General features: G+C 44.2%; 2 protein-coding genes across 4 annotated transcripts in view; one reads left to right on the top strand and one right to left on the bottom strand.

Annotated features, from left to right (window-relative positions):
- Window positions 1-25,363, top strand: part of LOC141271890 (uncharacterized) — a 318,442-nt gene that overhangs the window by 23,532 nt on the left and 269,547 nt on the right. The gene's annotated exons all lie outside the window — the stretch shown is intronic.
- On the bottom strand, window positions 9,003-24,972 carry LOC141271888 (oocyte zinc finger protein XlCOF7.1-like). Of its 3 annotated transcripts, none has more exons than XM_073682098.1 (8): window positions 24,891-24,937; window positions 23,572-23,685; window positions 23,000-23,149; window positions 22,691-22,870; window positions 22,484-22,607; window positions 22,301-22,398; window positions 17,853-17,943; window positions 9,003-10,643 (listed from the first exon to the last, which is right to left on the bottom strand). In XM_073682098.1, exons 3-8 carry the CDS (start codon window positions 23,075-23,077, stop codon window positions 9,583-9,585), a joined length of 1,632 nt encoding a protein of 543 aa, XP_073538199.1. In that variant the 5' UTR covers window positions 23,078-23,149; window positions 23,572-23,685; window positions 24,891-24,937; the 3' UTR covers window positions 9,003-9,582. The 3 variants fall into 3 exon arrangements, with proteins under 3 accessions (XP_073538199.1, XP_073538198.1, XP_073538200.1); XM_073682099.1 differs by lacking the exon at window positions 23,572-23,685 and having other exon boundaries at window positions 9,005-10,485; window positions 10,615-10,643; window positions 24,891-24,972; XM_073682097.1 differs by lacking the exon at window positions 23,572-23,685 and having other exon boundaries at window positions 24,891-24,972.

Below are 25,363 nucleotides of genomic sequence, written 5' to 3'. Positions count from 1 at the left end.
TGCAGTGGCAAAAACCATCAAGTGCTACAAAGAATCTGGCTCACATGAGGACCGCCCCAGGAAAGGAAGACCAAGAGTCACCTCTGCTTATGAGGATAAGTTTCTCCGAGTTCGCAGGTTAACAGCAGCTCTGATTAGAGACCAGGTCAATGCCACACAGAGTTCTAGCAGCAGACACATCTCTTCACCAACTGTTAAGAGGAGACTTTGTGCAGCAGGCCTTCATGGTAAAATAGCTGCTAGGAAACCACTGCTAAGGACAGGCAACAAGCAGAAGAGACTTGTTTTGGGCTAAAGAACACAATGAATGGACATTAGACCAGTGGAAATCTGTGCTTTGGTCTGATGAGTCCAGATTTGAGATCTTTGGTTCCAACCACCGTGTCTTTGTGCGAAGCAGAAAAGGTGAATGGATGGACACCGTGAAGCATGGGCCAACAAGTGCTAAGCATCTCTGGGAACTCCTTCAAGATTGTTGGAAGACCATTTCCGGTGATTACCTCTTGAAGCTCATCAAGAGAATGCCAAGAGTGTGCAAAGCAGTCATCAAAGCAAAAGGTGGCTACTTTGAAGAACCTAGAATATAAGACATAATTTCAGTTGTTTCACTCTTTTTTGCTACGTATATAACTCCGCATGTGTTAATTCATAGTTTTGATGCCTTCAGTGTGAATGTACAATTTTCAAAGTCATGAAAATACAGAAAAATCTTTAAATGAGAAGGTGTGTCCAAACTTTTGGTCTGTACTGTACATCAAAAGTTAAAGATAGGGACTGGAAGTTGTAAATGTGCCATTTGTGGTAAAAGCTTCCCCCCACCCCCCAATAATAAAAAAAGCAATGTCAAGGTTGTATGGAATAAATAGTAAAAGAAGAAGAACCTTCTTTAATGAAAGAAATAAAGGGGATGGTCAGGAAATCCAGGTTTCACTGTCCCCTATTTCTCAATGACTTTCTCTGGTTCCATCTGGGGCCAAATAGAGCAAGATTAGTTTGGAAGAGAATTCAGACTCAGAAGTGGCCCGTGTTTCTACCCCTCAGGCGTTGGAGGAAGGAGAATTAAACTCCTCTCTATTTTTGGTCCAAGAGAACCAAAAAAATTTTTTTTCGTCTGAGGACATGGAAGAGCTTCTTACAGCGGTAAGAAGCACTATGAAGGTAGAACAAATGAAAACTGCTCGTGCAGTGCAAGATAAGATGTTTGAAGCGTTTCAGATTAAAGTGGAAGATGGTATTCCCTATACATGAAAATATTTGGAGTCTGATTTTAGATTAATGGGAATTGCCAAACAGAAAATTTAGGTAAACGTTGTAGGGAAACATAGTGCACCAGATCATAGAGTGATTCCTTTATAAAAAGATATTAACACCAGGTAATCTGCTCACCTGTGCAAGTTGTGTAGGCACAACTCCTGTGAAGACTCAGTATCAGTTGCTGCTGCCTCGTGGCTGGGGGGTGAACACCAGGATGATCGAAGGAAAAGACAATTCACGGTTTTGGGCTATGCCAACCGAAATTCTGATCCCAGATCCAATAAATAAAGAAGTGTTTTTTATTTCACGTATTTTACACTTGAGAAAGACGCCAGTGAGGAGTGGAAGTTCTTCACAGCTTATGGATCCGATGAATAGGAAAATGGACTGTCTGTTGACGAAGTCCTGGTGGATTTTCGGCAGCTTTAATAAGAACAAACGTAGTTTCTACTTTTGTGGCACGATCCATGTTCCGATGGCTGAATCAGCTGGAGGAACATGTCAACATGGGCATCCCCAGAGAAGATTTGTTAGCTTCCCTGCCTACCCTTCAGAAAGCCATGGGATTCCTGGCAAATGCCTCAGCAGAAACAGAGTAGCAGTTAGGTCACCTGTATTCTCATACTCAACGAGATGGGCACTGTGGATGAAGTTGTTAAATGGAGATTGTTATAATTGAAATGGCAAAATAGGACCAAGCCCTTAGACCATCTTTTCAGAAAGGACATGTCAGCCTCAAATTGAGAATTGAATCATGGCTTCATCATAAACTATAAAGGGAAAAAGAGTTAACACTTCATTCCAACCATTTGTGCTATGACACCCCGCTGTAAGGTAGCCACCTTCTGTGGCGTGAACAGTGTGAACTGTGTACAGAGAGGCTTGTATGGTGATATTTGCCATCCCGCTGTAAATAGATCTTTCTGTCTTCAACAGAACTACAAGCAGACTCTTTGGAGCCGGATACCATTCATAAATATTGTGTTTTTTTGTGAGTCGTAGCTCCTAAAGTTATGGGAGACACATTTTTGGTGTTGTGACTTGTGACAAAGTAGCGAACAAAACATATTTACTTATACTGTGCGGTCTGTGCATTAGCCAAATTAATATTGGCCAAATGGACAAAATTGGATATGCCCTGGCTCCGATCTATAGAAAGCTAAAATTATGATAGGAGATATAGCATGGAACCTCCATGGGGCAGATATCCTTAAGATTGGGGATCCCATTATTTTTGGTACCTGAGCTGCATCCCATTTACCTTCCTCCAGATGAGGTAGGTATGTGTGCCTTGTACCTTCTAAAGGGGAGGTAAGGTGTGGATTGTACCTGCTAAAAGCCAGATGTGACTTACAATCATTACTCAGTGCTGGGAGATGCAGCTTGTTGTAGGATTGTACCATTTTCAAACTGAGTGCTCCCCTCCATAAAAATCAGCACTATTCCTGTGACCTCAGGTCTAGTACTTTTCTTTTGTTTATCCATTTTTTTATGTAATTGTATACACTGTATTATTTTGTCCCTTTGTGTAATATCTTTTGTATATTTTTTTTATAAACACTGCCTATTTTTTGGATTAAATATATAAACTCTCATTCCTCTTGCTTTTAACCCCTTTACCCCCGAGGGGGGTTTGCACGTTAATGACCAGGCCAATTTTAACAATTCTGACCACTGTCACTTTATGAGGTAATTACTCTGGAACGCTTCAACGGATCACCCTGATTCTGAGATTGTTTTTTCGTGACATATTGTACTTCATGATTGTGGTAAAATTTCTTCGATATCACTTGCGTTTATTTGTGAAAAAAAGGAAATTTGGTGAAAATGTTGAAAATTTTGCAATTTTCAAAATTTGAATTTTTATGCCCTTAAATCAGAGAGATATGTCACACAAAAGAGTTAATAAATAACATTTTCCACATGTCTACTTTACATCAGCACAATTTTGGAACCAAAATTTTTTTTTGTTAGGGAGCTATAAGGGTTAAAAGTTGACCAGCGATTTCTCATTTTTCCAACAAAATTTACAAAACCATTTTTTTAGGGACCACATCACATTTGAAGTCACTTTGAGAGGTCTTTTTGACAGAAAATACCCAAAAGTGACACCATTCTAAAAACTGCACCCCTCAAGGTGCTCAAAACCACATTCAAGAACTTTATTAACCCTTCAGGTGCTTCACAGGAATTTTTGGAATGTGGAAGAAAAAAATGAACATTTAACTAGTTTCACAAAAATGTTACTTTAGACCAAATTTTTTTTATTTTCGCAGGGGTAACAAGAAAAAATGGACCCCAAAATTTGTTGTGCATTTTCCCCTGGGCACTCAGATACCCCATATGTGGGGAAAAAACACTGTTTGGGCGCACGGTAGTGCTCGGAAGGGAAGGAGCGCCATTTGACTTTTTGATTGTAAAATTTGCTTGAATAATTAGCGGATGCCATGTTGCGTTTGGAGAGCCCCTGATGTGCCTAAACAGTGGAAACCCCCCACAAGTGACCCCATTTTGGAAACTAGACCCCCCCCAAGGCACCTATCTAGATGCATAGTGAGAACTTGGAACCCCTAGGTGCTTCACAAATTGATTTGGAAAAATGAAAAAGTATTTTTTTTCCCACTTTTTCATTTTTACGAATCAATTTGTGAAGCACCTGAGGGTTCCAAGTGCTCACTATGCATCTAGATAGGTGCTAGTTTCCAAAATGGGGTCACTTGTGGGGGAGCTCCAATGTTTAGGCACACAGGGGCTCTCCAAACGCAACATGGTGTCCGCTAACAATTTGAGCCGATTTTCCATTCAATTTGTTAGTGGACACCATGTCGCGTTTGGAGAGCCCCTGATGTGCCTAAACAGTGGAGCTCCCCCACAAGTGACCCCATTTTGGAAACTATACCCCTCAAGGATTTTATTAAGTGGTATAGTGAACATTTTGAACCCAGAGGTATGACACAGAATTTGATAACATTAGGTCATCATATTGAATAAGTTGTCATTACTCTTGAGCGCAAGTGCTCGCTACTTGAGTTTGCATCGGGTACTCAGGTATGCACCATGTATCACGGGTGCTCAAGTGAAATGCTCGAGTCCCCGCCCGCATGTTTCACGGTTATTAGACACCCCCAAAAAAACATGCGGGGATAGCTCGTGCATGGCAGGCAATCCCCGCGAGGTTTTTTTGGCCGCGAAGCATTTGGGGCGGAGACTCGAGCACCCACGATACTCAGTGCATACCCGAGCACCCGATGCAAACTCAAGTAGCGAGCACTTGCGTTCAACACTAGTTGCCATATTGTCATCTTTTTTTTTTTTTTTTTTTACTTTTGAAAAAAAAAACAACCCCAACCCTAACATTAGCACAACCCCAACCCCAGCCCTAGCGTTTATTTTTTACGCCGTTCCTCGTGCGGTATAAGTGATGAGATTACTTTATTCTTCGGGTCGGTGCAATTACAGCGATACCAGAATCATATCGGGTTTTTATGATTGACAGCTGTCACACACTAAAAGACACATATTTTGTAAAATCTAGTTTTTGCATCACCATATTTTGGCCGACAGAGTCATGTGATGGCTTGTTTTTTGCGGGATGAGTTGACGTTTTTATTGGTGCCATTTTCAGGCATGTGACAGTTTTTGATCGCTTTCTATTCCAGCTTTTGGGAGGCAGAATAAACAAAAACCAACAATTCAGGAATTGTGTTTTTTAAAAATTTTTTATTCTGCTCCGGGTATGGTAAAATTGATAACGCAGCTTTATTCTTTGTGTCAGTACGTTTACAGCGGTACCACATTTATATAGTTTTTTATGTTTTGGCGCTTTTACACAATAAAAGCTATTTTATAGAAAAAATTCTTTTTTTGCATTGCTTTATTCTGAGAGCTGTAACTTTTTTATTTTTCGGCTGATGGAGCTGTATGGCGGCATGTTTTTTGCGGGATGAGATGACGTTTTCAGCGGTACCATTTTTATTTATATTCGTCTTTTTGATCGCGTGTTATTTTATTTTTTGTTTGGCGGTATGATGATAAAGCATTGTTTTTTGCTTTGTTTTTTTGTTTGTTTTTTTACCGTGTTCACTGAAGGGGTTAACTAGTGGAACAGTTTTATAGGCCAGGTCGTTACGGACGCGGCGATACCAAATAGGTGTTCTTTTATTGTTTGTTTGTTTTTTTTTCTTCATAATATTTATTGATGGGTACATTATATTTTTATTTTTAGTGGATTATTTTTTTTTTTTTTATATTTTTACTTTTTTTTTTTCACTTTCTGGGAGTTTTTTTACTTTTTTACTTTGTCCCACTATGGGACTTTCACTTTTTTTATTCTGATCGCCTGCATGGCACAGGAATGCAGCACCATCCCTGTGCCATGCAGGCAGTCAGCGCTGGACAGGGAGAAGATACAGTCATGGCCAAAAGTTTTGAGAATGACACCAAAATTATATTTTCACATGATCTGCTGGCCTCTGGTTTTTATTAGTGTTTGTCTGATGTTTATATCACATACAGAAATATAATTGCAATCATATTATGAGTACCAATAGGTTATATTGACAGTTAGAATGAGTTAATGCAGCAAGTCAATATTTGCAGTGTTGCCCCTTCTTCTTCAAGACCTCTGTAATTCTCCCTGGCATGCTCTCAATCAACTTTTGGACCAAATCCTGACTGATAGATAGCAGTCCATTCTTGCATAATCAATGCTTGCATTTTGCCAGAATTTGTTGGTTTTTGTTTGTCCACCCGTCTCTTGATGATTGACCACAGGTTCTCAATGGGATTAAGATCTGGGGAGTTTCCAGGCCATGGACCCAAAATCTCTGTTTTGTTCCATGAGCCATTTAGTTATCACCTTTGCTTTATGGCAAGGTGCTCCATCATGCTGGAAAAGGCATTGTTGGGCGCCAAACTGCTCTTGGATGGTTGGGAGAAGTTGCTCTTGGAGGACATTCTGGTACCATTCTTTATTCATGGCTGTGTTTTTAGGCAAGACTGTGAGTGAGCCGATTCCCTTGGCTGAGAAGCAACCCCACACATGAATGGTTTCAGGATGCTTTACAGTTGGCATGAGACAAGACTGGTGGTAGCGCTCACCTCTTCTTCTCCGAATAAGCTGTTTTCCAGATGTCCCAAACAATCGAAAAGGGGATTCATCAGAGAAAATGACTTTGCCCCAGTCCTCAGCAGTCCACTCCCTGTACCTTTTGCAGAATATCAGTCGGTCCCTGATGTTTTTTCTGGAGAGAAGTGGCTTCTTTGCTGCCCTCCTTGAAACCAGCCCTTGCTCAAAGAGTCTCCGCCTCACAGTGCGTGCAGAAGCACTCACACCAGCAAGCTCGGCACTGCTGGTAGTCCGATCCCGCAGCTGAAACAGTTTTAAGATACGGTCCTGGCGCTTGCTGGTCTTTCTTGGGCGCCCTGGAGCCTTTTTGACAACAATGGAAGCTCTCTCCTTGAAGTTCTTGATGATGCGATAGATTGTTGACTGAGGTGCAATGTTTGTAGCTGCGATACTCTTCCCTGTTAGGCCATTTTTGTGCAGTGCAATGATGGCTGCACGTGTTTCTTTAGAGATAACCATGGTTAACTGAAGAGAAACAATGATACCAAGAACCAGCCTCCTTTTAAAGTGTCCAGTGATGTCATTCTTACTTAATCATGACTGATTGATTCATTAACACAGGTGTGGGTGTTGATAAGGACAGGACTGGCGATCAATCACTAAAACGATGTTAGCTGCTCCTTTTAAGGCAGGACTGCAATGATGTTGAAATGTGTTTTGGGGGTTAAAGTTCATTTCCTGGGCAAATATTGACTTTGCAAGTACAGTAATTGCTGTTAAGCTGATCACTCTTTGACATTCAGGAGTATATGCAAATTGCCATTACAAAAAATGAAGCAGTAAACTTTGTAAAAATTACTATTTGTCTCATTCTCAATACTTTTGGCCATGACTGTAGTTTGGAGATGCACTGCGCATGTCCAAACAATCTTACTGCTGTCTGTTGACCCGGATGTTGTCATGACGACATCGGGTCGTCATGACAACACCCGGGAAGCCGCGGCAGACAGCGCTGGAGGCCGGAAGAGGAGGTGAGTATACCGATCACCTCCCCTTGCCACCGCAATGCTGCGATGACGTACTAATACGGGTCAGGCTCTTAAAGCCCAGGGCACTGACGCGTATTAATACATCATGGGCTGTAAAGGGGTTAAAAAACGACATCCCTGAAGCATCGTGAGGCTCCACATTACTAGTAGCGGGTTGTCAATTGACCTATATAAACGATTAGGGGAGGCAGCTAGTCTTTCTTTGGTTATTGCAGAGCTTGTAAGTGATTGTACCAAAGTATGTACAGTGGGGAAAATAAGTATTTGATACATTGCCAATTTTGCAAGTTTTCCCACCTAGAAAGAATGAAAGAATGGAGAGGTCTGTAATTTTTATCGTACTTCAACTGTGAGAGGTAGAATCTTAAAATTTATTTTACATACAGTACAGACCAAAAGTTTGGACACACCTCATTTACAGATTTTTCTGTATTTTCATGACTATAAAAATTGTACATTCACACTGAAGGCATCAAAACTATGAATTAACACATGTGGAATTATATATTTAACAAAAATGTGTAAAACAACTGAAAATATGTCTTATATTCTAGGTTCTTCAAAGTAGCCACCTTTTGCTTTGATGACTGCTTTGCACACTCTTGGCATTCTCTTGATGAGCTTCAAGAGGTAGTCACCGGAAATGGTTGCCTTCTCACCAAGCTGCTTGCCTATTGTCCTGTAGCTCATCTTAGCCTTGTGCAGGTCTACAATTTTGTCCCTGGTGTCCTTAGACAGCTCTTTGGTCTTGGCCATTTTGGAGAGTGTGTTTTTATTTTTAGATTCTGTCTCTCACAGTGGAAGTGTACCTAAAATAAAAATTACAGACCTCTCCATTCATTGTAGGTGGGAAAACTTGCAAAATCAGCAGTGTATCAAATACTTATTTTCCCCACTTTATATATGTCTATTTACGAGATCTGATTTGGAACAAAAGTCATCACAGACTAAACCTAGAAATGTTACAATGGGCAATAGGATGATGCAGGGCTGGCACTTCCAAATCCCAAAGAAAACATCATAGAAAAAGAAACAGCCTTACCAACACCAGGTTGGATTACCAATACACTAGAAGGATGCAACAGACCCTATGATAAAGGCAGGGCGGCTGAGGTGCAAAATACTGATGGAGCAACCACTCACAAATCTACCAATTCATGGAGGTGGTGGTTGCCTAGTAAAAAATGGACGCAGATGAAGCTTGCATAGGGCACCAGTCACAAAACGTATGATACAGTGTCTGGTTTACAGCCAATTGGTGACGCCCATACTATTAGTAACAGACAGCTGCTAGATCACATCTTCCATTTAGTCCAAGATCAGGGTGTGTGGCGTGCCTTTGACCAGATACAGTCAATGGTATATGCTCTGGTTGACTTCCTCTTCCCCGGCGGGAGGTATTTAACCTTCCTCATAGATGTTTTTATCAATATATTCAGGTCCGTCACACCTTTGATCCACAAATCAGGATTTTGTGGAGTAAAGTTATTACAATTATAAAATCATAATCAAATGTGGCTGGAAACTCCATGGTTATTTTATTCATGAATGTAGAAGAACTGGCACTGGACACACATGGTAAAACTGCGGTAGGACGTTTATTGTTTCTTTTACATAAATTTATAACATTTAGATGGATTCAGACAAACCCTCCTACAAAACGTGATTAACAAAGTCATTACTACAGGACTGTATGAGAAAGTGATTTAATTCTAAAAAGAAACGCTAGAGGTAAAAATGAGAGTATTCGGAATTCACACTTGTTAGTATATGACGGGGTCTTTGTCCCTGGAGCTTCTCTATTCGGTATAATGAGACTCACTGATCTTGTTGATATACAGAGCATTTGAGTAAAATAGAAACTGACTAAATACGAGGAAGGAGGAAATATTGAGTATTTTTGGGACGTTAAATGGTAAGTGTTGCAATACTCTTGTCCATATAGTGAATATATAAATAGGTAACTGAAATATTCAAAGGAATATCGCATTCAATTAGATTTTTAGATAAGATATATATTAACAACATGTTTTAATTCAAATGTAAGTTCTAACTAATTTTTTGTTGTTACTTAACTCTCTTATGTGTTTTCTTGTACAGTTGGTCAAAAATATATGGCTTATAGTTGTGTAAGGTTTCTTTTGTGGTTAACAAAATATGATTTTCAAGTAAAGCATTTCCCACCTGCTAAGTATAAGAATGGCTTCTCTCTTAGAGAGATATTTGATGTTTAGTAAGACTCCTTTTGTTGGTAAAATATTTCTCACATTTTGAACATGAAAATGGCTTCTCTCCTGTGTGAGTTCTCTGATGTGTAACAAGATGTGATTTCTGGTTAAAATGTTTCCCACATTCTGAACATGGAAATGGCTTCTCACCCGTGTGAGTTCTTTGATGTTTAACAAGATGTGGTTTTTGATTAAAATGTTTCCCACATGCTGAACATGGAAACGGCTTCTCACCTGTGTGAGTTCGCTGATGTATAACAAAACTTGATTTATTTGCAAAACATTCCCCACAATCTAAACATGAAAATGGCTTCTCTCCTGTGTGAGTTCTCAGATGGGTAACCAGATATGATCTTTTTGCAAAACATTTCCCACATTCTGAACATGAAAATGGCTTCTCTCCTGTGTGAGTTCTCTGATGTGTAACAAATTGTGATTTCTTTGCAAAACATTTCCCACATTCTGAACATGAAAAAGGCTTCTCACCTGTGTGAGTTCTCTGATGTTTAATAAGAGTTGATTTATCTGCAAAACATTTATTACATTCTAAACATGAAAATGGCTCCTCTCCTGTGTGAGTTCTCCGATGGGTAACAAGATATGATCTTTTTGCAAAACATTTCCCACATTCTGAACATGAATATGGCTTCTTCCTTGTTTGAAGCTCTAATTTCATTTTAAAATATTTCCCACACTCTGAAGAAAAAAATCTTTTCTCATTTATGTGAATTTTTGGATGTGTAACAAAAGACGTTTTGAGGGAAAAACTTTTTTCACATTCTACACTTGTGAATGGCTTGTTTGGTGTAAGAGCAGTTACATTTTCAACTCCTCTTTTGTGACTTTTATTTTTCTTAATAGTCTGTGATACATCAGAAGATGAGACCTGTATAAAAAGATAAAAAAATAGATCATTGCTGTGAAAAGATGACTGTATTTCTGGAATAGCGGCACAGACATTAGTTATATCTTGAGTGATATCAAGGTCATCTGATTTAAAAGTTGAAGATGTCACCTGTCCTTCTGATCTCTTGGTGCAGTCACCTGTCAAGAACAAAAATTATTTCTGAATAAATTATGAGGAATTATATTTTTATAACATTTCTAAATTACCCAAAGAAATTGCAAGTTATGTAGCATATTTAAATTATTTACCAAGGCAAAAACAGTTAACAATTTAACAGTAGACCTTGAAAAACAACATGGCTTCCATGAACCAATCCAGCCAAATCTGTGCAACCACAGCCAAATATTCCCCTCGCTACTGTTACTGTACACATTTTTAGCATTGCTGTAGCAGGAAGAACCTACTTAAAAATGTCTGGTGGTTGTATCTCCAGAAGCACAAGCTGGGCACCACTAATTGGGCACTAAAATGGCATATATGCAGTTTTCTCTCTCCAGCATCTACTGCTTGCCAGTTTCCAGAGATTACTTGTGGAGTCAAAAACATCACTACTCCTAAAGATGACTTCCATGAGGGTAATACAGTCACTTTATGCGGTTTTCTATTGTTCTGTTTTTCCGCACTTCTGGCACCTTAGGTGATCTGCAAATGGTGCCCACAAACAACTCCAGCAAAATTTGAATTCCCACAGCCAAATTGCGCTATTTCCCTTCTGAGCCCTTCCATGTGACCAAACAGTATGATATTGTTTGATTCAGGAGAAGTTGCAAAATATATTGTGGGGTCCATTTTTTTCTGTTTCCCATTGTAAAACTTAAAAAATTTGGGTTACGTCAACAATTTAGTGAATTTTTTTTAATTGTTGAATTCCAATTTTTGTTAATTATTGTGATATACCTCAAAGGTTACATTTCCTGGATGCTTCATAGTTTTAACGTTGAAGATAGACTTAAGTCCATTGAGTTCAACCTATAGCCTAACATGTTGATTCAGAGGAAGGCAAAAACCCAATGGGGCAGATACTAATGGCTCCATATTAAGGAAAAATTCCTTCCTGACTGCACATACAGCAATTAGACTAGTTCCTTGGATCAATGTCCCATCACAGAATCTAGTGCGCATAAACTGTAATATTATATTTTTCAAGAAAGGCATCCAAATGATTTTTGAATTTTAGTAGTGAATCAACCATTACAACATCATGCGGCAGAGAGTTCCATAGTCTCACTGCTCTTACAGTAAAGAATCCGCTTCTGTGATTATGATTAAACCTTCTTTCCTCTAGACATAAAGGATGATCCCTTGTCCCCGTCGCAGGCCTAGGTGTAAAAAAATTAGAAAGATCTCTGTACTGTCCCCTCATATATTTGTACATTATAATAAGATCAACTCTAAGCCTTTGTTTTTCCAAACTGAATAACCCCAAGATTTATAACCAGTCTTGGTGTTGTAGTCCACCCATTCTCTTAATAACCTTGGTCGCTCTTCTCCGCACCCGCTCTAGTTCAGCTATGTCCTTCTTATACACCAGAGACCAGAATTGTCCGCAGTATTATAAGTGTGAGCGCACTAGTGACTTGTATAGAGGTAAAACTATGTTCTCGTCATGAACATCTATGCCTCTTTTAATGCATCCCATTATTTTATTCGCCTTGGCAGCAGCTGCCGATGTCGTTTCTGATACTGAGTAATGCAAGTTTCTAAAATATAGGCCATCCAAGTAACTCCAAAAGTAATCTGGTCCCCCAAAAAACAGGTTTTGTAAATTTTCTCGAACCATATAATTGAGTGATTAAAGCCTTTTGAATTTCTAAAAATATGAAAGGATGTTTGAAAAATGCTGCCGATGTAAAGAAGAAATACGGAAAAACCCTATTTATTAGATATTTTGTATGGTATCACTTTGTATTTAGGGCATACAAATTTAATGTTTGAACTTTTCTAATTCTTCAAATTTCAGATATTTTCATAAAGAAACTCAAAACAAATGAAGACCTATTAAAGTTATCTCTTTACCAAAGCATTATACCGAAAGGGAAGAGAATTGTAGCCAAAATGACAGCTATACTTATAAATAGCACTTAGAGAAAATATGCATTTATTATACAATAAATAGAAAAGATAAAAATTACATTATAGGTGGCTAATGTCAGAGACACGACCAAGAGATGGCGGATGAAAAAAGCCAAGGAAAGAAGACTATATCCCTCATGGCAGAAATTCCACAGCAACCACAAATTAGTATGTATGACAACACATCTATTGTAAAAAGATTGCAGGAAAAATAATAGTCTAGAAATCAAATATCAGCACATCCAGTTCAGATTAACTATATAATATAATCAGTCCAGGGCATCGCTTGTAGGGGATGTCCCGGTGATTACAGTGAAACCCGAAAATAGACGGGTGCACGTAATCTGTTGGTCCAGTATCTACGAGGAAGTCCTCATCCAAACATCCAGGATGTGGTCTATTCTTAGTGCATAATCAATGTGAACTACATTTAGTGCATAATTAGTGCACAGACTATGTCCATACAACCACTGGTGCTGTTCACAGATATGACAGTAAGATATTACCTTGCGACATGTTGTATGTGGTGTGCGGACACTGCTGAGAAGGAACCGATAGCGCCTCAACGCGCGTTTCGCCTGCGTGATTTTCGTCAGGAGCAATTAAGCTAAATTACCACTAACTAAAAGTAAAATGTCTCACGGAAAAAAAAAAATCTTAGATCAACTTAAATTAGTTTGGATCAGGTTAAAGAGGTTGTCCACTACAATATAAAATGCCCACAATGTATTTAAACTGTGGAGAGAAGTGTTTTTGCAAATACCTTGTGTGTTCTTTATCGCCTCTGACCGCTCACAGGCATCACGTGATCTCTGGTTCTGGCATCCGCTGATGTCAAGTCGTGCGTGACTCAGTGACGCGCTCCCCGCTGATTAATGGGCTGTGGGCGGGGTTTCCCCACGCGTCACAGCCCAGCATTCACCGCGTGCTTTCCCTCTCCTGCATCCATTGGAAAAGCACACGGTGGATGCTTGGCTGTGACGTGGGAAAACCCCGCCCACAGCCCATCAATCAGCGGGAAGCGCGTCACTGAGTCAACTTGACATCAGCGGATGCCAGAGCCGGCTGCAGCCGGGGGTCATGTGATGCCTGTGAGCGGTCAGCGATAGCGCCGCAAACAGGCAATAAAGAACACACAAGGTATTTACAAAAACACTTCTCTCCTCAGTTTAAATACATTGGAGGCATTTTGTATACTAGTGGACAACCTCTTTAAGCTTTTTATAGTTATTTACTACATAAAGGGACACATGTCAGATTTGAAATATGGGCAGAAAACTGGCTACCGCAGAAAGCTATTAACTGAGAGTATCTTGTGCAATAACTACTGTAATCAAAAACTGTGACATCTCTGGTGTAATTAGAGCCTGTGGGCCGTATACAGCACGTCAAAGGATGTTGTGTGGGCCGCAGAGCTGACCCGGTGTCGCCGCTCTCTTCTTCCTGCAGTATATTCAAATGTCTTTTAGACGCGAATACATTTGAACACTGTGGCGCCTGGACAGGAACAGTGTAGCGCGCGTCAGCTTCCGCACCAACATTCATTGGCGTGACAAAGTCAGCACGCTACTGACCTCATGACACTGCTGCTGGCGCCAGGCTGCAGAGGTGGCGAGGACATGGTGGGCACCAGTAAGCCCTCCAGGAGGAGCCAAAAATGAAATGCATTTGTTTTGGTGTTACTTTACAGGGGACATTATGGGACAATCAGGGACATTATATGGTAATTAAGGGAGGATTGTGAAAGGAGGCATAGTATAGTTGTATGGTGAGGGGGGACTTTATTCAGAGAGGCAGTGTGGGGAGACACTACGTAAAAGTGCAGTTTGGATGGGACTTTATGGAGAGGGACATTGTGTGGGGGACATTACGGAGTGGAGCAGTGTGGGGGGACATTATGGAAAGGGGGCAATGGAGGGGTATTTTTTGCAGGAAGCACAGTGAGGAGGTAATTATTTATTCAAGGGTGCTGCATGGGAGATATTTATAGCCATGGTGCAGCATAATGATACTTTTATTTCTAAGGGCACTGTCGAAGTGCTGCTGAAGATGGAGAAGAAGGAAGTCTGCAGAGACTAACTCTGGACGTGAAATCACATCATGGCATCTGTACTACATGGAGACAAAGGGGATGTGAACGACTTGAATTAGAGGAGATGTCCCCTATAAGGTACCTGAATGTAAATCTTTGTGATCCTGCCTGCATCTCATCAGTATTGTGGCTCCAGTTTGGTCTGCAGTGTGATGATGTCTGGTAGCAACAAGTCCTTGAGGAACCCCGACAGTAAGGGGAAGGGGAGAGGAAGAGGAGCCAGCAAAAGACAGAGAAGGAGCGGTCAGAGAGGTAGGAGGAGAACCAGGAGAGAACAGTGTCCTTGAGGCCAAAAGAACGGAGCATAGTGAGCAGGAGCTGGTGATCCATAGTGTCGAATGCTGCAGAGAGATATAGTAGAATCAGCAGGGAGCAGTGACCATTAGATTTAGCTGTTAGTAGATCATTAGATACTTTAGTGATGACAGTTTCAGTAGAGTGTAAAGGGCAGAAACCAGATTGTAAAAGTTAATTTGTTAAGCAAACACCATTTATTGTCTCGGTTACATTAAGGCTTAGTGCCCACGATGCAGAAATGAAGCAGAAATTTTCCTGAGCATTTCTGCATCTCCTTGGCAGAAAAACGCATGCGGATTTTACATGCATTTTTTACGCATTTTTGCATGCGTATTTGCCATACGTTTTTCCAATGCATTGTATAGGCCAATACGCATGCAGAAACGCACAAGAATTACTCATGTCCACAGAACTTGCAGAATTTCATGGGATAAGGTATGCAATGTGTTTCTGGAGCGTTTCCAAGCTTGCAAATCCACACCAAAAATCGCACCAAAAACGTTACCTTCTTTAAGGAGCAGTCCATCCGGTCGTCATATACACCGACCATAAAAATCTGGCTTATCTGCAGTCCGCACAAAGACTGAATCCACTCCAGGCTAGATCGTCGCTATTTTTTGCCGTTTTGACTTTGTCCTGCATTTCCGTCCGGCTGACTAGAATATCAAGGCTGATGTGCTTTATTGGTCTTTCCTACCCACCGACCATGAGGAGGAACCCCAACTTATCATTGAGCCTTGCAAGATGGTTACTGTGGCTCCCGTAAACTTGTCTCCGACTCCCCCAGGGAAGATTTCAGTGTCGGAATCGGATGAGAATAAGGGCACTGCTCAAGGGTGGCTGGCCATGCCAGGCAAAGAAAGACTTTGCAGCTCATCTTACATCACTATTGGTGGCCTCCCATGCAAAAGGATATCATGGAATTGGTTTCTGCCTTATCTTCCTGTGCCTGCAACAAAACTCCTAGGCAACTCGTGTCTGGGCAACTCGTGTCTGGGCAACTTCAACCGCTTCCCGTGCCTTCTGAGCCTTGGCAGCACATTGCCATGGACTTAATTACGGACCACCCTGTGACTCCTGGATGCTCCATCGTCTGAGTAGTGGTGGATTGCTTCTTGAAGAGGGCTCACTTATTCCTATTGCCGGGTCTTTCGTTTGCTCCGGAGTTCGCGGAGAAATTTATTTAGCACATCTTCCGCCTTCTCGGATTTTCTCTTCACGTTATGTCCGATAGAGGTGTCCAATTCACATCCATATTCGGGAGAGCATCTAAACGTGGTACTAGACTTCTCTTATGCATACTACCCTCAATCCAACAGACAAGTGGATAGAGTCAATGAGGTTCTGCCCAACTTCCTGCCACATTTCACGAATGCGCACCATGACGACTGGGTCAAGCTCTGATCCTGGGCGGAGTGCTCCTATAACAATCATGTGAGTCGTCAGCAAGGTCTCCATTCTTCATTGTCTTTGGGCAACATCCAAGAATCCCTCTTCCGGTGTCAGCCGCTTCTGACGTACCAGCAGCCGATGATGTCACAAGGAATTTCTCTAAAATCTGTGAGGACACCAAAGCCATTCTAGAAAGATCATGTGAACATATGAAAAGGCATACTGACAAAACACGCTTGGATCCACCTTGCTATCATCCAGGATAGGAGTGGGCAATTAATTTTTCCGAGGGCCACATGATAGACATTGGCTGTTGTGGAGGGCCGACCCAAGTGGCTGAAATTAATTCTGCTCAATATTATTATTACCATCTGCTGTCTCAAATGCTGATTGGTGGAAGAAGGAGCTGGAGGCCTCTCCTCACCAATGTATTCAAAGCTGTCTGTATCCCGAGGATGCGTATAGCAGAGACAGCGGGAGGCGTACGCGCATGGGTATGGTGCGCCGCATGGCTGTCTCAGTCCACGGGACGGACTGGAACAAGCCAAAGGGCCGGATGTTGCCTGTGGGATGAAATTTTGCCCAGGTCTGGTTCAGAGGATAAGGTCTGGCTATCTTCTAAGTACATCTATCTCAAAATCCCATCCTATAAGTTGAGTCCTCGCTTCATTGGTCCCTTTGAAGTCAGCAAGCAAACTGTCCTTTACATTGAAGCTTCCAGCCTCATTACAAGTCCCAAATTCCTTCCACATATCTCTCCTCAAGCCAGTCATCTTGAGCCCCTTCTCCAAAGATCCTAGTGCTACGCCTGCTCCCATCAGCATCCCCACCTGTCCAGTCTGAACCAGCATCTGTGATCCTGCACCTGAGTCTGCCTTGTGTTCCTGAACCTATCCTGTCTGTGCCTGATCCAGTATGCATTCTGCCTGCCAGCCGTGCTGTCTTATTCTGAACCTGCTCTGGCATTCCTCCTGTTAACTCTCTCCGAGTCCGTCCCAGCTTCCCTTCCCCTTTGGGGTCGGCTGCTGCGGCTCCGGTGTCTGTCCTGGAGTGGTACCTGGTGTCCACCTGTGGCCAAGTCTAACCACACCATCAGGGGCTCTAGTGAAGAACCAGGTGGTCGCTTAGTTACACCCCTTCAGTCTCTTCCCGGTCCTTGGAGCTGTGGTTCCAATTTTTAATCTTGATTTCTTTTAGTGTTTCTTAAAGCCCTAAAGTTGCCATTTGAAATTACTTTAGTTTTGTGCCATGTCTGTGATCTGCTTTTTTCAACATCATTAAACAACTGAATGAACATCCTCCGAGCCCGGTGATTCCATAATTTTTGCCAGGGGTTGTAATAAAGACACAGAACACAGTGCTAAAAAAATTAAGAATCACCTATGGGATTTTTAGCTTCTTTTTGGCTTATGGGTTGAACTCAATAGATGTAAGCTTTTGTTTCAACCTTTACAACTATGTGACTTCTCTGCATTTAGTGGTTAATACTCACCGGGGCAGTTATCTGTAGGAATCTCTTCTTTACACTGCTCATCACCTTTCACGTATGTCTCTGTAGTATTAATATGAGTCAGATCTTTACCCTGAAACCAATATTGTAAAAGTCACAGACAGATTGAGAAATCACATCTATGATCAGCTCTAATCCTGCCATCTCCACCGTTCTCATTACACAAGTATCTATAATATAACGCTGCAAGCGTCCCTCTGTCTGAAGCCTCTATAGACTGCGCATGCGCGACGCGTAGTCTGGCGCCAGACAGAAGAACGCATGGAGCCGTTACAGGTAAGAGGAATGTATGGCGCCGGAGATCGCGGTATGCGGAGACACTGAACGCATACCACGATCTCCGGCGCCATACTTACCTGACCGGGAGGAGCGTTGCCGCGGTGCCTCTCTTCTCGCCGGAGACCGGGACAGGAGTGAAGGTGTCGGAGTCGGCGCATGCGCATAGCGCCATCCGGTGCCATTTTACTGAAGACACATTTGCAGTGTGTCTTCAGCAAAATGGCGCCGGACAGCGTGGTATGGGCACGCGCATACTCCGGCGCCACACTCCTCCCCCGGCCTCCTGCAGAACAGGATACCGCAGCGCTGGAGCACAGGGAAGAAAGATGAGTACAAGTGTTTGTTTTTTTGTATGTGTGCAGCGTGAAAGGGATGAGGGGTGCCACACATACCAGGATTGGGGGATGAGGAGGGCCACACATACCAGGATTGGGGGATGAGGGGGGCCACACATCTTAGAGGATGAGGGGGGCCACACATACCAGGATTGGGGGATGAGGGGGGCCACGCATACCAGGATTGGGGGATGAGCACAGGGAAGAAAGATGAGTACAAGTGGTTTTTTTTTGTATGTGTGCAGCGTGAAAGGGATGAGGGGTGCCACACATACCAGGATTGGGGGATGAGGAGGGGTGACACATACCAGGATTGGGGGATGAGGGGGGCGACACATACCAGGATTGGGGGATGAGGGGGGCCACGCATACCGGGATGAGGGGGGCCACGCATACCGGGATTGGGGGATGAGCACAGGGAAGAAAGATGAGTACAAGTGTTTTTTTTTTGTATGTGTGCAGCGTGAAAGGGATGAGGCGTGCCACACATACCAGGATTTGGGGATGAGCACAGGGAAGAAAGATGAGTACAAGTGTTTTTTTTTTGTATGTGTGCAGCGTGAAAGGGATGAGGCGTGCCACACATACCAGGATTTGGGGATGAGCACAGGGAAGAAAGATGAGTACAAGTGTTTTTTTTTGTATGTGTGCAGCGTGATAGGGATGAGGGGTGCCACACATACCAGGATTGGGGGATGAGGAGGGGCGACACATACCAGGATTGGAGGATGAGGGGGGCCACGCATACCAGGATTGGGGGATGAGCACAGGGAAGAAAGATGAGTACAAGTGTGTTTTTTTTTTGTATGTGCGCAGCGTGAAAGGGATGAGGGGTGCCACACATACCAGGATTGGGGGATGAGGGGGGCGACACATACCCGGATTGGGGGATGAGGGGGGCCACGCATACCGGGATGAGGGGGGCCACGCATACCAGGATTGGGGGATGAGCACAGGGAAGAAAGATGAGTACAAGTGTGTTTTTTTTTTGTATGTGTGCAGCGTGAAAGGGATGAGGGATGCCACGCATACCAGGATTGGGGGATGAGGAGGGCAACACATACCAGGATTGGGGGATGAGGGGGGCGTCACATACCAGGATTAGGGGATGAGGGGTACCATGCATACCAGGATGATGGATGGGGGGCCACACATACCAGGATTGGGGGATGGGGGGGGGCACACATCTTAGGGGATGAGGGGGGCCACACATACCAGGATTGGGGGATGAGGGGGGGTGACACATACCAGGATTGGGGGATGAGGGGGGCCACGCATACCGGGATGAGGGGGGCCACGCATACCAGGATTAGGGGATGAGGCGTACCATGCATACCAGGATTGGGGGGGTGAGGGGATCATGCATACCAGGACTGGGGGATGAGGTGGGTCATGCATGCCAGGATTGGGGGGGTGAGGGGTGCCATGCATACCAGCATTGGTGGGGTGAGGGGTGCCATGCATACCAGCATTGGGGGGTGAGGGGTGCCATGCATAACAGGATGATGGATGGGGTGCCATGCATACCAGAATAGGGATGAGGGGATCATGCATACTAGGATTGGGGGGTGAGGGGATCATGCATACCATGATTGAGGGGTGAGGGGACCATGCATACCAGGATTGGGAGTGAGGGAACCATGCATACCAGGATTGGGGGATGAGGGGTACCATGCATAACAGGATTGGGGGATGAGGGGTGCCATGCATACCAGGATTGGGGGGTGAGGGGTGCCATGCATACCAGGATTGGGGGGTGAGGGGTGCCATGCATACCAGTATAGGAATGCGGGGTACTATGCATACCAGGATGATGGATGGGGTGCCATGCATACCAGAATAGGGATGAGGCGTACCATGCATACCAGGATTGGGGGGTGAGGGGATCATGCATACCAGGATTGGGGGATGGGGTGGGCCATGCATACTAGGATTGGGGGGTGACGGGTGCCATGCATACCAGGATTGGGGGGTGAGGGGTGCCATGCATACCAGGATTGGGGGGTGACGGGTGCCATGCATACCAGGATTGGGGGGTGAGGGGTGCCATGCATACCAGGATTGGGGGGTGAGGGGTGCCATGCATACCAGGATAGGAATGTGGGGTAATATGCATACCAGGATGATGGATGGGGTGCCATGCATACCAGAATAGGGATGAGGCGTACCATGCATACCAGGATTGCGGGGTGAGGGTATCATGCATACCAGGATTGGGGGATGAGGTGGGCCATGCATACCAGGATTGGGGATGAAGGGTGCCATGCATACCAGGATTGGGGATGAGGGGTGCCATGCATACCAGGATTGGGGGGTGAGGGGTGCCATGCATACCAGCATTGGGGATGAGGAGTACCATGCACACCAGGATAGGAATGTGGGGTACCAAGCATACCAGGATGATGGATGGGGTGCCATGCTTACCAGAATAGGGATGAGGGGTACCATGCATACCAGGATTGGGGGGTGAGGGGATCATGCATACCAGGATTGGGGGGTGAGGGGATCATGCATACCAGGATTGGGGGGTGAGGGGAGCCATACATACCAGGATTAGCTGATGAGGGGAGCCATGCATACCAGGATTGGGGGGTGAGGAGTGTCATGCATACCAGGATGATGGATGAGGTGCCATGCATACCAGGATGAGGGGTCAATGCATACCAGAGTAGGGATGAGGGGTACCATGCATACCAGAATAGGAATATGTGGTGGCATGCCTACCAGGATTGGGGAATGAGGAGTGCCATGCATACCAGGATGAGGGGTTTGGGGCCATGCATATCAGGATTGGGAGATGAGGAGGCCATACATACCAGGATTGGAGGATGAGGGGTGCCATACATACCAGAATTGGGATGAGGGGTGACATGTATAACAGGATGAGGGGTACCATACATACCAGAATAGGGATGCGAGGTACCATGCATACCAGGATGAGGGATGGGGTGCCATGCATACCAGGATGAGGGGTACCATACATACCAGGATAGGGATGCGGGGTACCATGCATACCAGGATGAGGGGTACCATACATACCAGGATAGGGATGAGGAGTGCCATGCATACCAGTATTGGGGATGAGGGGTACCATGCATACCAGGATTGGGGATGAGGAAGCCATGCATACCAGGATGAGGGATTGGGTACCATACATACCAGGACTGGGGGATGAGGGGTGCCATACATACCAGGATTGGGATGAGGGGTGCCATGCATACCAGGATTGGGGATGAGGGGTGCCATGCATACCAGGATAGGGGATGAGGGGTGCCATGGATACCAGGATAGGGATGATGGGTTCCATGCATACCAGGATAGGGATCTTGGGGGGCCATGCATACCAGGATTCGGATGAGGGGTCATGTATATCAGGATGAGGAATGGGGTGCCATGTATACCAGGATAGGCATGAGGGGTACCATGCATACCAGGATGAGGGGTACCATACATACCAGGATAGGGATGAGGTACCATGCATGCCAGGATTGGGGATGAGGGGTGCCATGCATTCCAGGATTGGGGATGAGGGGTGCCATGCATACCAGGATTGGGGATGAGGGGTGCCATGCATACCAGGATTGGGGATGAGGGCAGCACATAACAGGATGGGGGAACAGGATTGGGGAGCACAAATACCAGGATGGGGGCAGCACATACCAGCATGGGAGACCATATACCAATACCACCCGGGCGTAGAAAGGGCTCAATAGCTAGTAAAACATATACTGGTGAACAAAACAAGACTGAACACAAGACCTTCACAGCCGTCTACACATCATAGGGGAGATCTCATGACCCCTTCTTTCCATCTACCTGATGATCCTGAGGAACCCTGGGATTTTCTTGTTTACAGTCCTGTGGAAGAAGAGAACGGGGACATTTCTCTGGTGTTGTCCTCTTACTGGATAGAACTGGAAGAGACACATACAGGGACTGAATTCATTCTTTACATACAATTATAATTATAGGGCGTGTGTATTTAGTCCTGTCTGTTACCTGGTGATGTGAGGAGCTGGGGAACCTCCATCACGACGTCCTTGTACAGATGTTTGTGTTCTTCTAAATACTCCCACTCCTCCATGGAGAAATAGATGGCGACATCCTGACACCTTATAGGAACCTGACACACACAATGATACCGTCATCCCCCCGATCTCTTCATAGCGTTACTGTATAATTTCCCAGCATTCCTAGCAGTGTCACCTCTCCAGTCAGCAGCTCAATCATCTTGTAGGTGAGTTCTAGGATCTTCTGGTCATTAATGTCCTCATGCATCAGGGGGTAAGGTGGAAGCTCTGTGATTGGGCTCAGGGGTCTTTCCCATCCCTCAGACACTGGGGCCTGACACTGCTCACTAGAGGACTTCTTCACTACTGTGTAATCCTGGTTATGGAGAGACACATTAATAAATCTCACTACAGACATTTCCAGAGTCCTCACCTCTCCAGTTCTGTCCATCTGTTATTCCCAGAGATAACAATGATGTAATGTGACATCATCAGAATCTCTCACCTCTCCAGTAAGCTGGAAGAGGATCTCTAGGGTGAGGTGTAATATCATCTCTGCCATCTTCTCCTTGTTCATATCCATCCTTGACAGATCAATCAGGAAAATGTACTTATATAAAAGATCTCCACTGAGAGGATCCGATATTATAGGGACCTGAATGGGAAGAAGATGAGCCGATGTAACATCATAAAGATCCCATGTAATAACACAATTACAGGAGATAATAAGAGGAGCATATGAAGAGATAGAACGTGTAGATGTTGTATTCCCATATCGTATAAACTGGAATGTCATAAACATCACCCACTTGCTGCACTCGTGTCTTGGATGTGACTGTAAAGGGGGACTCCGCTTCTCACAATCACTTGTACATTCAACCACCACAATAAGCTGAACATAAGCTAAGCGCACCCCACAGCCATCTCACATATTCATACCACACTTCCCACAGCCACCACTCGCCCAAGCAGTGGTGGTCAAGAGTTGTGGGGGAATATTACTATTTGTATTATTTTACAGTAGTTAGTCTTCTCTTTATATCTACTAATAAAACCTATATATTTTAGGCCACATACACAACAAGCAGTTTCTTCCTTGGACTCTTCAGCTGGATATGTTTCTCATAGACTCATCTTCCATAATGGTAATTGATGTCTCATTTACCGGCACTGGAATCAGCATTAGTAATACTGCAGGAGATATTCATTACACGTGACATGAGAAATAACTACTTCATGATAAGGATGACATCTTCATTTTTTACTTTGGCTCCATAAACATATTGGTCAGAGTCTGTCACTGACTACATCACCACCGCCTATATGAATGTTTGTGTGTATGGGGGAGAAGGGAGACAGAGCCGTCAGCCAAGTGATCGTTCAGCCAACACTTATCTAATGTGTATGGGCCGTTAGTGTTAAAGACATTCCTTTATTTTATCTGAGGCAGAAAGCGATAGATATACAGCCTCTTACATCTTATCGCACAGGAAAAATATATCTTTATACCATCAAAAGTCATCAAAGCTGAGAGTCCTCAGTGGTTGATCCCTTTTAATGGCCGACTGAAAAAATGGTAACAAATATAATATAAAGTGATGAAGAGACCGGAGGAGTCTGGAGAGCGGCTATTTATTCCCATCTTTTCAGTCATTAAAGGCATCAACTACTGAGGACTCAACTGTGATTATTTGTTATGTGATCGGAGGAGACAGAGGGGGAGGCCTGTTCCCATCAACACACCCCAATATATCGCCATGACAGCCGGGGCCTAACAATGGGGTCCTAGAACAACACACCCCAATATATCGCCATGACAGCCGGGGCCTAACAATGGGGTCCTAGAACAACACACCCCAATATATCGCCATGACAGCCAGGGCCTAACAATGGGGTCCTAGAACAGCGTCATTAAGAATATAAGGTGAAGAAAAAGCTAAAATCCAGCGACATTGTGTAAAGACCTAACAAGTTCTATTTCTGGGATAATCTGTCCCCAGAATGTCTCCATTACAATGTACAGCTCCTACCGCAGATAACAGCCCCTCATACATCTATAGCACCGGCCCCCCGCCCCGGGGCCACATCTCCAGACCTGGGAAACTGATCCAGGAGGTCGGTGCTGTGTCCCGGGGTCTTCTGTATCAGGAATGGGGGGAAGGGGGCATTTATTTATTAGCCGTTGGGTGGGGGGTACCGTACTGTGGGGGCATCTTGTAGTATCAGAATGTGTGTGGGGGGGATGGGGGAACATTATACTGTGTGTGTCAGACAGGGGGCGCTGCATTATGGGGGCAATATTTGTTTCCTGATGTTTCATAGTTGGGTCGTATGTATCTATCAGAGGAGAGGAAGGAAAGCGTTATAATACTTAGTAATGGGGAATCTCCACATACCTCCACCTGCAGAGCCGCCACCACATATATGGCTGTTCTGTGCGCACAGGACCTGTGATGAGGTCACAGGAGGGGAGGAGTCAGGGGTCACATGATCAGGGGCCTCAGTGGATGCAGGACTCTGCTGTGCTGGTTGTCATGGTGCTGGATGAGGTGAAGTTTATGTGTGGGGTCAGGAGGGGTTTACAGTGTGGATGTAGCAGAGCCGCGTGTGTACGAGGTGTACGGAGCGGAGCCGCGCGTGTACGAGGTGTACAGAGAGGAGCCGTGTGTGTACGAGGTGTACGGAGCGGAGCCGCGTGTGTACGAGGTGTACGGAGCAGATCCGTGTGTGTACGAGGTGTACGGAGCGGAGCCGCGCGTGTACGAGGTGTACGGAGCAGATCCGTGTGTGTACGAGGTGTACGGAGCAGAGCCGTGTGTGTACAAGGTGTACGGAGCGGAGCCGCGTGTGTACGAGGTGTACGGAGCAG

Source organism: Phyllobates terribilis, unplaced genomic scaffold (genome assembly GCF_046119375.1).
Source record: "Phyllobates terribilis strain yellow unplaced genomic scaffold, ASM4611937v1 Scaffold_5__5_contigs__length_657084704, whole genome shotgun sequence".
In the NCBI taxonomy this organism is placed as follows: Eukaryota; Metazoa; Chordata; class Amphibia; order Anura; family Dendrobatidae; genus Phyllobates; species Phyllobates terribilis.
This window is presented reverse-complemented; position numbering and strand designations above follow the sequence as displayed.